Source organism: Gastrolobium bilobum, unplaced genomic scaffold (genome assembly GCF_033153095.1).
Source record: "Gastrolobium bilobum isolate Gb01-03AN ecotype WA unplaced genomic scaffold, APGP_CSIRO_Gbil_v1 utg2195, whole genome shotgun sequence".
NCBI lineage: Eukaryota > Viridiplantae > Streptophyta > Magnoliopsida > Fabales > Fabaceae > Gastrolobium > Gastrolobium bilobum.
In genome coordinates, this window is record NW_026895782.1 from 1,276,252 (window position 1) to 1,291,218 (window position 14,967).

Here is a 14,967-nt window from a genome sequence, read left to right on the forward strand (position 1 = left end):
TCAAGAGAAAAGTCACAAGGTTTGCATGCAAGGAGGCCAGTATCTTCCAATATGTCGAGAGCATATTTTCGTTGGCTTAGAAAGAGACCAGAAGAACTGTGAGCCATTTCTATTCCAAGAAAATATTTTAAAATCCCCAAATCTTTGATATGGAAGCATGAGTGGAGAAAAGTTTTGACAGCATTGCATGTGGTTGCATCATCCCCAGTTAAGATAATATCATCAACATAGATGAGAAGAGCGATGAAGTGACCATTCTTGTGTAAGGTGAATAGAGTATAATCAGCCTTAGATTGAGTAAAACCGTAGGACTCAAGAGATGACCGCAACTTAGCAAACCAATTTATGGGGGACTGTCGCAATCCATAGAGTGATTTATATAAGCGGCATACTTGATGGGGTTTGTGATGCTGGAAGCCTTGAGGAACTCGCATATAAACTTCCTCTTTAAGATCTCCGTGTAAGAAGGCGTTTGTAACATCTAACTGGTATAATTTCCACTTCTTGGCAACTGCTACTGCCAGAAGTGTCCTCACACTAACCATCTTTGCTACAGGAGCATATGTGTCAAAGTAATCTTCGCCAGGTATTTGATTATTACCAGCAATTACCAGCCGTGCTTTGAATCGCTCCACAGTACCATCTGAATTGTATTTGATGCGGTAGACCCACTTACAAGGGATTGCACGTTTACCAGGTGGCAAAGAAGTAAGCTCCCATGTTTTGTTTTGCTCAAGTGCATCAATTTCCTTTCGCATTGCTAAACGCCATCGTTCATCTGTGACAGCTTCTTTGAATGATTTAGGTTCGACTCCAGAAGAAATGGCAGCAAGAAACTGTTGATGTTCGGGAGAAAATTTAGAACAAGAAACAAAGTTAGCAATGGGATAAGGAATACCTGAGGATAGACTGGAGGAGGTAGAAGAGGCTGCTGGATTATATGCTATGACATTGGTGCATGTATAATCCTTGAGATATTTGGGAGGATGGCGAGAACGATGACCACGACCCAAAGTTTCTGATGCAGTAGTTGATGGTATTTGAGACTGTTCATGTTGGTCGACTAGATTATCTGATGTAACAGTTCCTGGTAGTATGGACTGTTCATAGTGTGCAACCAAAGGTAAAGAGCGTTGGTTAACATCTGCAGGAGTTGTAGGATGTGGTGCAATTTCGCAATCAACTGATTGAGTGGAAGAAGATGTGTCGTGTGCAGCCGGTGTTGGTTCTGCTTCAACATGAGACTGCATCAGTTGGGAAACTTCAATGTTGGTAGGAGTTTCTGTTTGGGTTTCATAGGGAAAGATGGTTTCTTCAAATACCACATCTTTAGAGACAAATATGGTCTGTGTATCAAGGTTATAAAGCCTCCATCCTTTCTTGCCAAAAGGGTATCCCAGAAACAGGCATCGGACTGACCTTGCAGCAAACTTGTCTGACAATTTGGGACGTGGATGAGCATAACAAAGGCATCCGAAGACACGAATGTGATCGTAGTTTGGTGTACGATTAAAAAGGCGTTCAAATGGAGTCTGTCCTTGAAGAAGAGGTGTCGGGGTCCTGTTGATTAGATGAACAGCAGTGAGAACACATTCTCCCCAAAATTCAATGGGAAGATGAGCTTGAAAGCGTAGTGCCCGTGCTACATTCAAAATGTGTCTGTGTTTCCGTTCGACTCGTCCATTTTGTTGTGGTGTGTCCACACATGATGTTTGGTGTATAATCCCCATGTCTGAGTAAACCTTACGAAGATTAGTAGCACAGAACTCTGAACCATTGTCGGATCGTATTATTTTGACATTGGCATTGAACTGAGTACGAACCATCAAGAGAAACTGAGATAAGTATTGGAACGTTTCAGTTTTAGTCTTCATTAAATAAACCCAGACATTTCGGCTAAAATCATCCACAATAGTTAAAAAATATCTTGCACCAGTTAAAGAAGCAGTTTGATATGGACCCCATATGTCACAATGAATAAGATCAAAACATGAAGTAGTTTTATTAATGCTAACAGGAAATACAGTGCGAGTTTGTTGTGCTCTAAGGCAAATATCGCATACTGAAGAAGAAATTTCCTTATGTTTATTCATTGTAACAAAAGGGAGAAAATGCAAGGACTGAAACGACGGATGACCCAAGCGACGATGCCAAATATCTGCAGTCTGTTGTTTTTGAGCAGTACATGCAGTAAGGGAGGATCTTTTATTTAAGGAGTCATGCACATAAACACCAGCCTGCAATCTACCCAGTCCAATCTTGATCCTCGTTGTGGGGTCCTGCAATTCACATCCAGTGTGAGTAAAAGAAATAATGCAATTTGTATCAGCAAGTAATTGAGCAACTGAGATAAGATTGCATTTTAATTGTGGAACATATAACACATCCTGAAGAATAATATTGGATGTCAACTGAAAAATTCCTCGTTGAACTGATACGAGTTGATCACCATCTGGTAAGCCTATGGAAGTAGGTGGAATGGATTCAACATTCGAGATTAATTGAAGATTCCCAGTCATGTGTTGAGAAGCACCACTATCCACTAACCAGGTGTAATTTGGAATGTGCTTACCAGAAAGTGTTGTAGTATTAGCAGAGGGTGTAGAGGGAGAGACAACCATGTTGGCAATCTGCTGAAGAATCTCAGGAGTCAGATTTGGAACGAAATTCGGGTTGGAAAACGTAGGTATGGCAACTGCGGTTTGTGGTGCAGGAGAACTAATTGTGTAGTTCCTTTTGTCATAGGGTTTGCCACGTCCTCTACCCCGACCATAGGGTGGTTTGCCATGAAGTTGGTAACATTTAGAGACATCATGGTATAGCTTACCACAGTGGTTGTCATTGGCAGCGGAAGAATCTGAATCAGCCATGGGAAATTGGATCGTTACTGTTAAACTGATACCATATAGAAAAGTATGAAAGGATTGAATGATAAGTGTTGTATTGCTTTGTGGCAGATAGCCAATTATATATACAAACGATAACAAACTGAAACAAACGATAACAAACTATCGTAACAATACTAATACTATCGTAACAATACTATATGGAGAACAAACAAACTATCTTAACCAAACTATACAGATACAAGATATTAACAAACTCTTCCTAAAGACTTGGTCTTCATTAGTTGAAGAATAAGATCAAAGGTGATCTTATCCTAACATCTTGATCTAGGGTGGTCTTCTACCATTTATACTGCCCATGTGATTTTTCAAAGGTGATATTTTTATGTTCCGGTTCTCTTTTCTATTTTACGATTTGTATGTGTCAATTTCAAACAGCATTGGCCCTCAATGTGCCACGGATAACGAGGTGATCATTATTTAGACGGAGAGATTGCACTTTAGGAGACCTTTTATGTACTAATAATCTAATATGATGGACCTATTGCTCTTTTAGAGACTAATTAAACTATTTACACAAAATTAATTACTGCATCACTCGCAGCAGCACAGGAGTATCCAAGACTAGGGGTGTAAGTGGCATATCAGTTTATAGTACGACTTAATTTATATCATATCAGATTCAACTTATTATATATAATCAAATATAATAAATTTAGATTTTTAAAAAATTCTATTTAAAAAATAGGTAATAATTTTTTTTTATATACGGGACTTATAAACCTATAGTGCCGGCTTATATCGTATTATATATTTTAAATTAAATTAAATAATATTTATAGTAATATCAAATGGTGATAATTCAGTTGGTGTATGTGAGCTGAGTAGGTGGTGGAATGACCTAGATTTGATCCTGTACCAATACTACTTTTGGGAGTGACATGATTTATACCAATTTTTACACTAGTATCAGAATCAACATTTAATGTTAGAGGAAGAGTTATTGATGCTTTTCGTTTTAACTTGGTTGAATATACCATCCAAATTTTAATATACGGTGGAGATTAGCTACGTAATAAATATTGCTTGAAGAAAAAATAAAAGGTATAAAAAAAATTTTTGTTTTTAATTTTGTTCTTTTGTTTTCCACAATTACAAATTGTTTGTCGAAGAATTGTACTTGCACGAGAGAGAAAATGATGAGAAAATTTTGGAACAGTGACTATTTTGTCACGTTTGGACAAAAAAATTACCAGATTGCCACGCCAACAGTAAATTTTGCCAAAATGCCAATAATTCGCTACACTGTGTAGCGAAATATGTCACGTCAGAACCAAAAATGTCACATGTCAAATTTTGAGAAATTCGCTACCCTATGTAGCAAATTTCTCAAAATTTGACATGTGGCATTTTTGGTTCTGTACATTCTGATCTGGCATTTTTCGCTATACTGTATAGCGAATTACTTGCATGCATAATTCGCTACACTGTGTAGCGAATTATGCCGCGTGGTATTTTGACAAACTTACTGTGGCGTGGATTATGTCGCGTGGTATTTTGACAAAATTTACTGTTGGCGTGGTAGTCTGGTAATTTTTTTGTCCAAGCATGGCACTTTGGTCACTCTCCCAAAATTTTTGGCTATTACAAGCATCATGATATATTTGTTGGATTCATGAAGTTATTTTAATTTACATAATATGGACTTATTGATTTAGTTTGGATATTTTGCTTCTAAAAGTAATTTAAATACAGATTGTGATAAGTAGTTGTAATTCATGATTTTGTTTAAGGGTTCACTTTTTCTACCGTCAATGTAGGTAACTTATCTATATTGAGCCCAAAACGATGTCGTTTTGAGACGAAAATCAAGATATTTTTGTAATTATAATTTATTTCAGGGTTATAATAGTATTTTTTATCATAATTTTTTAATTTTTTAACTCAAAACAAAAACATTTTGGGAGCGAATGTAAATAACTTATCTACATTCACTTTAGAAACATTAAAGCCTTTGTTTAAACTTTAAAATTGTGATTTTTGTTTTAACAACAGAATTTGAGTATTTTATAAAATTGATTAAATGCTAATGAATTAGGCCAAATCATTTGATTTTTGTTATAAATGAGTAATATTAAACTAACACTTAGATTTATATTATACTTCTGGGATTTACCAAAAAAAAGATAATAATAATACTTTTTGGGCAATGTGAAATTAACTTTTTTTACATAAACTTCACTAAGCTCGCCCAGCCCCCGCTTTCAACCCTACGGCCAAGACGAGTTAAGTGCTTGGGCGGTGGAATTGGAATTGGAATTGGAATTGGCTGTCAATCGCAATGGAGGGATCGGACCGGATCATTTTGTAGCCACGGCAGCGCAAACTGTTAACTGGCGGCGCCTTTAGTTGTATCCGCATCTGATTATTGCCCTTCTCTCAGTCTTCTACCAAATCATGGACCTCGATCCTCGTCAATACGAAAACATTGTATGTTTATATCCTTTTTTTGTTTTACTTGTTGTACTACAATTCTTCTTCTCTACTCCTTACTGTTAAGACCTATCTTGTAGATTGGGGTGGAGATTTTTAATGAGTATTTAGCCGGTGGATAATATGTTGTTGTCGTCGTCGTCGTCGTTGTTGCCCTTTTCTTACTCTGAATATTTAATTACATTTTTTTTAATGAATAGTTAGGGTTCCAGTGACATACTTTGTATCCCAATTGGTTTCTATCACTCGTAGCCACCGTCAAGTGATTTTTGTATCCGAAACCCTTGACCCGCCATGGCAAATATTTCAATTAATTATTGACTGAAAGATATTCTTCCCCAACCCTAACTTCTGATACTGAAAATTGAACTAAAGAGGGGTTGAAAACATGAAATATGATATTATTCCTGCGCTCTCGCTATGGCGTAGCTCATTAAGTTACTTCGTTTTATTCAATTTCAATTCATTCCTTCTGAGGTATTGCAAGTTTGTTAGTCTTCATACATTGTAAATAGTGATTTAAAACTTGAGAATATGCTTTTTGGTAGTGGTGTTTGCACTTTCTTCCTCAAATTTTTTTTGAACAAAAAATAAAAATAAAGAGAAAACATTATTAAGCTGAGATTGAACGCATTTAGTATGCTCTACTGGGTTTCTATTGACAATTATTGTTTTTTTCCTGGTTATATTAATTATATTGCCATAATAAATGTGACTAAGTTCTGTAATTTTTATTGGCCTCTTGAATTTGCAGGCTATAAATGATAATGACATCCACAATATTGTTCTGTCATATCTTATACATAATTGTTACAAAGAATCAGTAGAGTCATTCATTGCTTGCACTGGGATGAAGCAGCCAGCTGATTATTTGGAAGGCATGGAGAAAAGAAAAAGTAGGTTTTATGTTATCTTTCAGTGTATAAGTTAATTAATGACTTTTGGTTGGTTCCTAATCATATTTTGTTTGCTTGCTCCCCAGGAAGATTAGTGTGCATCAAATGTTCGTTTATAACTATTATGGGAAAATTTTGTATCATGTACAAATGCACATTGGATTAGTCAACCCCTAATAGAAGGATGTTGTATCATTGTTTGCTCTAATTCTAGAACATGTATCATTGTTTGCTCTAATACTAGAACATCTTCTGCTCTTTGAAATGGCAGCTGACTTTTGTCTTAAACACATTTGAATTCTTATTATTCTTTTTTCCTTCCAAATATTTTTTACTAGAAGATATCAATTAGGCTTCTCTTGACTTTTTTTATATTTCCTCCACTTGTCTGCAAACTGTTGGCAGAGGGTGCAGGGAAAATGCCCCTGATATCTATTAAGTTATTTGTCTTTTTTTTTTGGGAAAATATTATAAGTTGTAAAGACCCCCTTCGTGGTAAATTTCATTTTTCAGGAATTTTTCACTTTGCACTCGAGGGAAATGCGCTTAAGGCTATTGAGCTAACTGAACAGCTGGCGCAGGATATTCTAGAGAACAATAAGGATTTGGAGTTTGATCTTCTAAGCCTTCATTTTGTCGAGCTTGTTTGCTCTAGGAAATGGTGAGCAGAGATTAGTTTTGTCTCCAAGAGAACATGCTGTAAACTTCCTGCTTTCATAGAATCTCATTTTATTGGCAGCACAGAAGCTTTGGAGTTTGCTCAGACCAAGTTGAGCCCTTTTGGAAAGGAGCCCAAATATATGGAAAAACTCGAAGTATGTTTGAGTCTTGCATTATTTTTTTGTGATATATATATCTGGGATAAAGGTGTTGTTAATATATGTGTAGGTGTTTTTTTACATGCTTAAGATTGAATAAATATTAAGCTGCCAATGTTGCAGGACTTTATGGCTCTTCTTGCTTATAAGGAACCAGAGAAATCCCCGATGTTTCATTTGCTTAGCTTAGATTATCGGCAACAGGTTGCGGATAGTTTGAACCGAGCTATTCTTGGTTGGTTAACTTGATTTCTGCATGTTTCCTTGTTTTTAATGTATTTCATTGCAAATCTTTATACTTGTATCTACCATATTAAATATGTTTTTTTTTTTTTATGGTGGTGATTGCCAGCACACTTGAAACTTCCGAGTTACACAGCAATGGAGAGGCTAATACAGCAGGCTACAGTGGTACGACAGTGCTTAAGTCAAGAGGCCGGCAAGGTAATGGGCATAGCTTACCTAATTTAAGATTTGACACAATTTCTAACTGAGAAACCCTTGGATTGGTCATCTCTTTTTAGATGAGAACACACAACATTGACATTAGTGTGAAAGGAGCTGTAACTCCTATATTATGCACAAATTACCACGTGTTCAATCTGATTCTTTCATTACTCTTTGTAGGATGGGCCTCCACCCTTTTCCTTGAAGGATTTTCTCAAAAGTTGATGGAGAACTATCAAATATCCAGAGTCAATTGGGGAAAGAAGCACGTTTACGTTAAGCCTTTGTTGCCAAATATTGGATTAGTGTATGGTTTGATCATGGGTGTAAAGTTTTTTTGAATGCCTGTTCATTTATAAATTCTTTATTGGCAAGCTATCTTGATCTTTATGGTCTTCGTCCACTTTTGTGAGGCATAAGTGATCCATGAGTGACCATGGCGAAATTTGCAATCCATACCGGATTGTGATAGTCCTTCCTTTTAAGGCAGTTGTTCTAATCTGTGGCCTAATGTCACCCGTCATAATTTTCATTATTTTCAATCCATTGTGAGGTTGAGCCGACAAACAAAACCAAGCATCATAGTTTTGCCTAATTTAGATTATGCTCAATCCATTGTGAGGTTGAGCAGCCAAAACCAAGTATATATATTCTCATGCTCTTATATTTGATGTAAAGTGCATCTGCATCATTTGGTTACATGTATGTGATGTGAACGGAAGGTTGAAGACAATTTTAGTGTCTGTGACTCTGTGAGTTGTGACTTCAATCTCTTTTGTCGGTGTTGGAAGTATCAGCGATTGGTATATTTGTAAACTTTTTTTTTTTTTTGTATATTTGTAAACTTTGTGCGTGTACGAAAGCTTTGTCTGAATATAATTAATCTTATAAGTATTTTATGATTTCGTTATTATTATGATACAGACCAACAACGAATTGATACAGACCAACCACAATCAACAGTAAATCAACTCAAATCAGAAACGAAACACAGCTCTATGAAGGAAATACGTCCATATCTGTATTATAACTGAAAATGATAAGCTCCAATTACACTTCTAATTCATCCTCAGAGGCAAATTGTCCATCAGGATCAATTAAGCTCCTCTTTCAAACAGGAAACAACACAACAATGTAAATCAAAAAAGTGCAGGAAAAGAAAGATAATGTGAAGCAATTGGAGAGGCTCCACTCTCTCCCAAGGTCTCAATTCTCCTCTTTTTTGTTCGATCCCCCTCCCTCTCTCCTCAGCCTTCCCTTTACTCCCTTGCGCGCACTCAGTTTGTTGCAACAGAATTTGCTGAGTCACCATCCTTTGCTTCAGTGATATTTGGGCCCTGATCACCTTTAGTTGAAGCCCAATTCCTCCTGTGCTTGTCCCTTTTATATACCTGAGTAGGCTTGGACTGGATCGTATCATATTATTATTATTGTTTTAGACTGGGGAGGATATCAATATTTTCAACTTCAATGAAGCACTGTAATGCGTTCTCCAACACACGTAATTTCACGTAATTTCAGCCAAAGTCATATCGTTTCATTGAATCATGTGATCCTGGGGGCTATATTGTCTCATGTCAACAGAAGCAGGCTCTCTGAACACTACGGGCAGCCCAAAATGGAGATTTTGAAAGCTTTGCTCATTGTTATGTAGTACAAGTGCCCATGGACTTTGTTTTCGCCCAAAAGTAATTTTTATTAAAATCAAAGGGTGCTTCTTAACTTATTTATATGTTTGTATACTCAAATAGTATGAAAGATAGGTTCAATGAGGAAGGGCTTTCGAATGAGATTTGCAAAAAATCTTTCTATTGATTGTTTTTTGAAAGGATTTATTTTTTTAAAGCCAAAATTATTTTATATTTAAATAAAAATCGAAAGGTCTCTTGTTCGAACTATAGGTGAAATAATTTGGGGTGAGTGACAAAAACTTTCATGTTGTACGCCATGAAGGCAATCGGTCTCATTCAAATGGGTGAGAATATCCCTAAAAAAAACAAATAAAAACTCTTTTAAATAAAGAATTTTGACTTTATTATAAGTCAAAACTCTTGACTTTTAAAAGAAGTACTATCTTTTCTAATTTTTATTTTTTAAAAAGTTGCATCTAAACAGCACTTTTATTTTTAAAAAAGGTAGCATTTTGGGAAGAAAAAAATCTCATCCAAATGGATGTGTAGAATCACCATGATTCTTATTGATTTTATTCCTTATTATGAATTATGAAGCAATTAATGTATGAAAGTTTAGCCTTATTTCTGCACTTTATAATTGATTTTCATTAAATCATAGCATTATATTTTACCACATCACCCAAGTCAAGTGGGACTGTGGGAGGATGTAAGGCTTTATTTGATTCATGTATAAAGAAAATGTGTGTGATTTAATGAAAGGGCTGAAAGAATAATTTTAATGAAAAGTATGAAAATTTATAAAAGTTGTGTAACTACTTGATGGTAGCATTTACATGATGAAAATGGTGCATTTATATCTCCTATGTGCTATATAGAACATATTAAAAAAGTAATAGAGGCGGAGAAAAGATTTCAATTATCTAGAAGGCTTTCATAGATCAAAGCATCGTTTCGCATTATGGATAAATGTTAGTATCACTTATCCAATTAATGTATATGATAGTCATGAATTCCGAAATTCCAATTGTGTTCTTAAATTATGAATCTTCTGGTAGAAAACACAATTGATGCACAACCCATGCAGAAACATTTTGATTAGCAAGGATGGCTACGAAACAATTCTTGATGAGTCACAATCACAAGGTAAAAGCCAAGGAAGAATAGCTCTTATAAGAGGGACTTTGATGGATCCCTTGTCCTTCCTATGGCAGGCAATGAAGATGGAGGGGATTTAATGATCTATGGAGACGAGGATGGAGACAATGATGATGAATGCAATGGGAATTTTGACCTCAAAATTGCACGATTAACCCGACTTTGTACATTCCTAAGCCTATAAGTTGTACTATATATTCACTATGTATATTTTATTGAAGAAACATTTTCTAGTGTTCTGTCAAAAGAGCTAGAAAATTATATGAAACGTTCTGCTCCTCTTTCCTCGTCGATATTGACTGTCTGGGCGAGAGAATAGAATATTCACGAAATGTTAACTAATCTGCTTTCCCTCATGACAAGTAAATTTGTAATCTATTGTTTTATGATCTAGTGATGCTTTAGAATAATTTGATCCATAAGTGATAATATTGGTGCATTATACTGTTATGATGGAGTATTTTTTACCCATTTAGATTGGTGATAAACTGAATAATTTAGAAAATTGAGTTCACTTTTACATATATTATGTCTGGAATATTAACTGCCAGTGTTGCATATTCTTATCTTTAGTAATTATTGTGCGATTCACCCTTGCTTCGGATTTTTCTTTTTGCCTATCCAGATGCTAGTTAGAAATGCCATACAGCATGCAACTGATGATGCAAGGAAAAATAATATGGCTTTGACAACAAATGTGATTACTGATTAGAGATGACACTGAGAAGGTAAAGTGTCTTTACAAAAAGTCAACTGCACTGAAAAATTTCCAGTACGTGTTGTCTTCCCTGGGAAGATATTATCATTAGTGACCTCTCATAGTTACAGATACAGTCTCCTTTATGCAAATTGAGTATATACATGAGGATTATACAAACAGCTTTTGATCCCAGTTGGTTTGAATTTTGTAATATTTAAATGAGTGATCAAAATTCGCCCAAAATTTCTAATCATTGGCCACTACATTTGCCGTGGCTCTAGATCTATGATTTTATGTTATCAATTTTTGATCTGCTATTTTTTAGAAATGGGAAAACTAAAATTTAAAATGGAAACAAATAGTGTTATGAACTTTGTGCAATAGGGTCAGTTTGGCGCCACTGTATATTAGCATGCTTTGTTGCTGTAAGATAAAACTTTGTCCTTTTAAAATTGTTATAAGGGGCTTTAGTTCTTGGTCAACTCGGGGAGCTAGGTTGTTGCTGACGGTAGTCTAGAAAACCTGTAACAATAGTTCAGAATACAATAGGCCTCTGTTAAGCCGAGGTGCTTGTATTTGTTTTGTTCTAAATTATCTGGCTTTTCAATATTGGCACTTTCATTCAATTATAGTAACGTTATTCATAGATCCATATGATGAGTTGTTTTCTGTTTTGAGGATGTTCTGCACGGTTCTTTATATTTAGACTTCTCGGAGGGGTGTTCCTAACTGGGGCTTGGAGGAACCTTGGTCTCTTTTCTTTCTTTACCCATCAAACATCAAAGACAAGGGCACACTACCTAACAGTAGGGCAATGAATTACGTGTCCAATAATAAAGAGGGTGCACAATGCCGATCAATTAATTTGGGTAAAACTCTCATAACTAGGTTCCATTTGGTACTTCTAGTGTCTTAATCCATTGGATCTGGTTTTGCCTTTTTACTATTTACTGATTCCCAAGTCCTTCACTTGAAACACATGAGATTTTTTCTTCCCACGGATGAATGCTTCGTTGCTAATTGTCACGTGCCCAGTTTTGGAACCCCCGCACGCACTTATCTTCAATCGTTTACTCCAAATGACGCCGCCTACACCCAATGGTAAAATAACACTATTACTCCAAAATGTAAATTATCCATATGAAGGAAAAAGCAATGTATATATATATATATATATATATATAAAGATCATTATCCAAACAACCGCTTTCTCTGACTCACAGCTTTAATTTTCTTTTACTCTTTTTGTCTCATCTTATATACTTTTGTTCTACATTCATTTCATCTATCACAAAAATTCTTTCACAAAAAGGAAAATATCAAAAAAGGAAAATTGAGTTTAGAATTTTGTTTGCTCTTGCCCGTTTGCCACCTGAGCTGTTATGCCAACAAAAGCGCAGGCCAAGTGTGTATAAGAGAAATCAACAAAGAGGTTCATAAGGGACACTATCTGTCTGGTTCATCGTGCCAAGTAGCAGCTTAATACCACTAAAGGCCACGTTTCAGGGACTCGTTTTTGAGTATTTACTCTCATTTATTTGCCTTGTTTTGGCAATATAAATAGAGAATATATATATCCATGGACCTCATTCCCTCACTAAGCCCAAGAGCTAGCTTATCTCTTCTTTTGTAACCCCCCCTCGTTATTGATAAGTGTGCTACCAAATTAACACATCACAATGCAGAAACCAGGCATGGGAACTGAGGAGAAAAAGCAGTTGAAGAAATCAGCACAGGCCAGCTCCAGAAAGGGTTGTATGAGGGGTAAAGGAGGCCCCGAAAACGCAAGTTGCACCTACAAAGGTGTGAGACAGAGAACTTGGGGAAAATGGGTTGCTGAAATCCGTGAACCCAATCGTGGTGCTCGCCTCTGGCTTGGGACTTTTGAGACCTCCTATGAGGCTGCCTTGGCTTATGATGCTGCTGCACGCAAGCTTTATGGCTCAGATGCTAAGCTCAATCTACCAGAACTCCCTGTGTCTGAAAAATCTCAATGTCCACCACCACCATCTTCTGTTAGCCCTGATCAGATTGTCCAAATAGAAAACCTAAACCAGCCTCATCCTCAGCCTCAGATTCAACCCAACTTAAACATGACCAATATTTCTACTTTCAATACCAACCCACCAGTTTCCATGGCTTCTCAACAAGTTGGAGTTGCACCAATATACACCAGTGACTCCATCATGTCTCTTCCCTTGGAAATCAACCCCATGCCAATTGAAACCTATGCAAAGCCCATGGAGAAGGAAGAGGAGTTTTGTCCATTTTGGGGGACAATGAATGATGGCTTGCCAATTTTAGATGATTCCATGAATGATCACTTTTCAATTTTAGAAGATTCCATGAATGAGGGCTTGCCAATTTTAGATGATTCCATCTGGGCAGAAACTGACATGTCCCTAGATTTTCCCATAACTGCAGATGCTGGTGTTTATGCAACTGGTAACGTGCCAGAGGCTGGGGTTTATGCAACTGGTAACTTGCCATTGCCACCAGATGCTGGGGTTTATGCAACGGATAACTTGCCACCAGATGCGGCTGTCTGGGACCCTATGCAGACTCCATGGTGCATGTAATCACTCATCACTATGGATATCAAGGGAAAGTCACAAAGGATTCTAATGATACATGGACCTGTTATCTAGTACTATATATATGCATAATATATATATATATATATATATATATATATATATATATATATTATGCATATATATAGTGTGTATTCGAGGGCTACCCACGTTTCAAATATGATGCACAGTTACGACTAGCTAGAAATAGCTAGGCATGATGAGAGCATCTATTCCAATATAACTATTATATAGATATATAGTTATTATAGTGTGTTTTTAAGTCTTCAGAAGATCACGGTGCTGAAGTTACTATAGCACTTTAACGTGGTTCTTCTATAGTAATAATAATATTATTATATGTAATATTACGTGAGTTGTGGTAGTCAATGCCCTCGCTACTTAATAGTGTTGAGAAATGGTGCTAGTGCTCGTAAAGTATCTTTCGTGCAGTTATAAATAAGTCGTGCTGCCTATGTGCAGTTGTGTTGATAATGAATAAATTAAGCACTTGTAATGTTATGTATAATAATGTTGCATGGAGTGTATTATTGGAAAAGTCTTATGCCTATTGCCTATGTTTGGTTTAGGATATTTTCTTTTTAAAAATTATCATGATTTGATCCATTTAGTAAATCAATGGGGTCATCTATTAAAATATTTTTTCCTTTTCAGGCAGGTAAAGATTCCATTCTAAGTTTGTTGAATCTAAGCCGTCATTCAGAATTTGACTTGACGATTCTCTTATTCTAAAATCAATTTTCAAGTCATTATACTCTCTAAAATAAAAATAGAGATATACACACAAACCTTGAGAAATGAGAAATGAAATTAATATAAAAAAATAAAATAAAATAAAGGAACCTGAAATTGAGCCACGAAGACAAGAACGAGCCACCTGGCAATCATTTCAGATTAGGGCACTGCACTGTCTGTTAGGTGAGGGAAAATCAGCTAGCTAGGGCATGTGTGGGAAAATCAGCTAGGCCACGAAGACTGTGAAAGTTGATTAATTAAGGCAAAGAGGGAGAACAGGGGAACTCAGTTACACTACAAAGACTTGTGAAAGTCGATCAAGGTGGAGAAAGAAACAGGCGAGAGTGAATAGAATAGGGAAATCAGAGAAAAGGAAAGAAAGAAAGAAGGGGGAAAGGAAAATCAGCTAGGGCATGCGATGGTCACGTGATGGAAAATCAGCTATGTCAAACTGGGAACAAAGACTATGGAATTCGATCGATCAAAGCCAACGAAACAAGCCAGGGAAATCAGAGCCAAAGAAGGGGAGAATGTTCATCTTCTTCACAGAGAACAGTTCTGAAACAGGTTAGAGTTTTGATTTGGGAGAATTACAATTTTTTAATCAAAACAAGTTATTCTTCATATTTTTCATTTTTTATGGAATAAA

General features: G+C 36.1%; 2 protein-coding genes across 2 annotated transcripts; both read left to right on the plus strand.

Moving 5' to 3' along the window:
• Positions 1-5,087: 5,087 nt before the first annotated feature.
• LOC133295921 (uncharacterized) lies at positions 5,088-8,364 on the plus strand. Its single transcript, XM_061494847.1, has 7 exons — positions 5,088-5,336; positions 6,094-6,235; positions 6,749-6,896; positions 6,975-7,050; positions 7,177-7,288; positions 7,406-7,497; positions 7,681-8,364. The coding sequence occupies exons 1-7, from the start codon at positions 5,304-5,306 to the stop codon at positions 7,723-7,725; spliced, it is 648 nt and encodes a 215-aa protein (XP_061350831.1). The 5' UTR covers positions 5,088-5,303; the 3' UTR covers positions 7,726-8,364.
• A 4,304-nt stretch (positions 8,365-12,668) lies between these two features.
• Positions 12,669-13,568, plus strand: LOC133295846 (ethylene-responsive transcription factor CRF3-like). Its single transcript, XM_061494707.1, has one exon. It carries the CDS (start codon positions 12,669-12,671, stop codon positions 13,566-13,568), a length of 900 nt encoding a protein of 299 aa, XP_061350691.1.
• Positions 13,569-14,967: the final 1,399 nt, after the last annotated feature.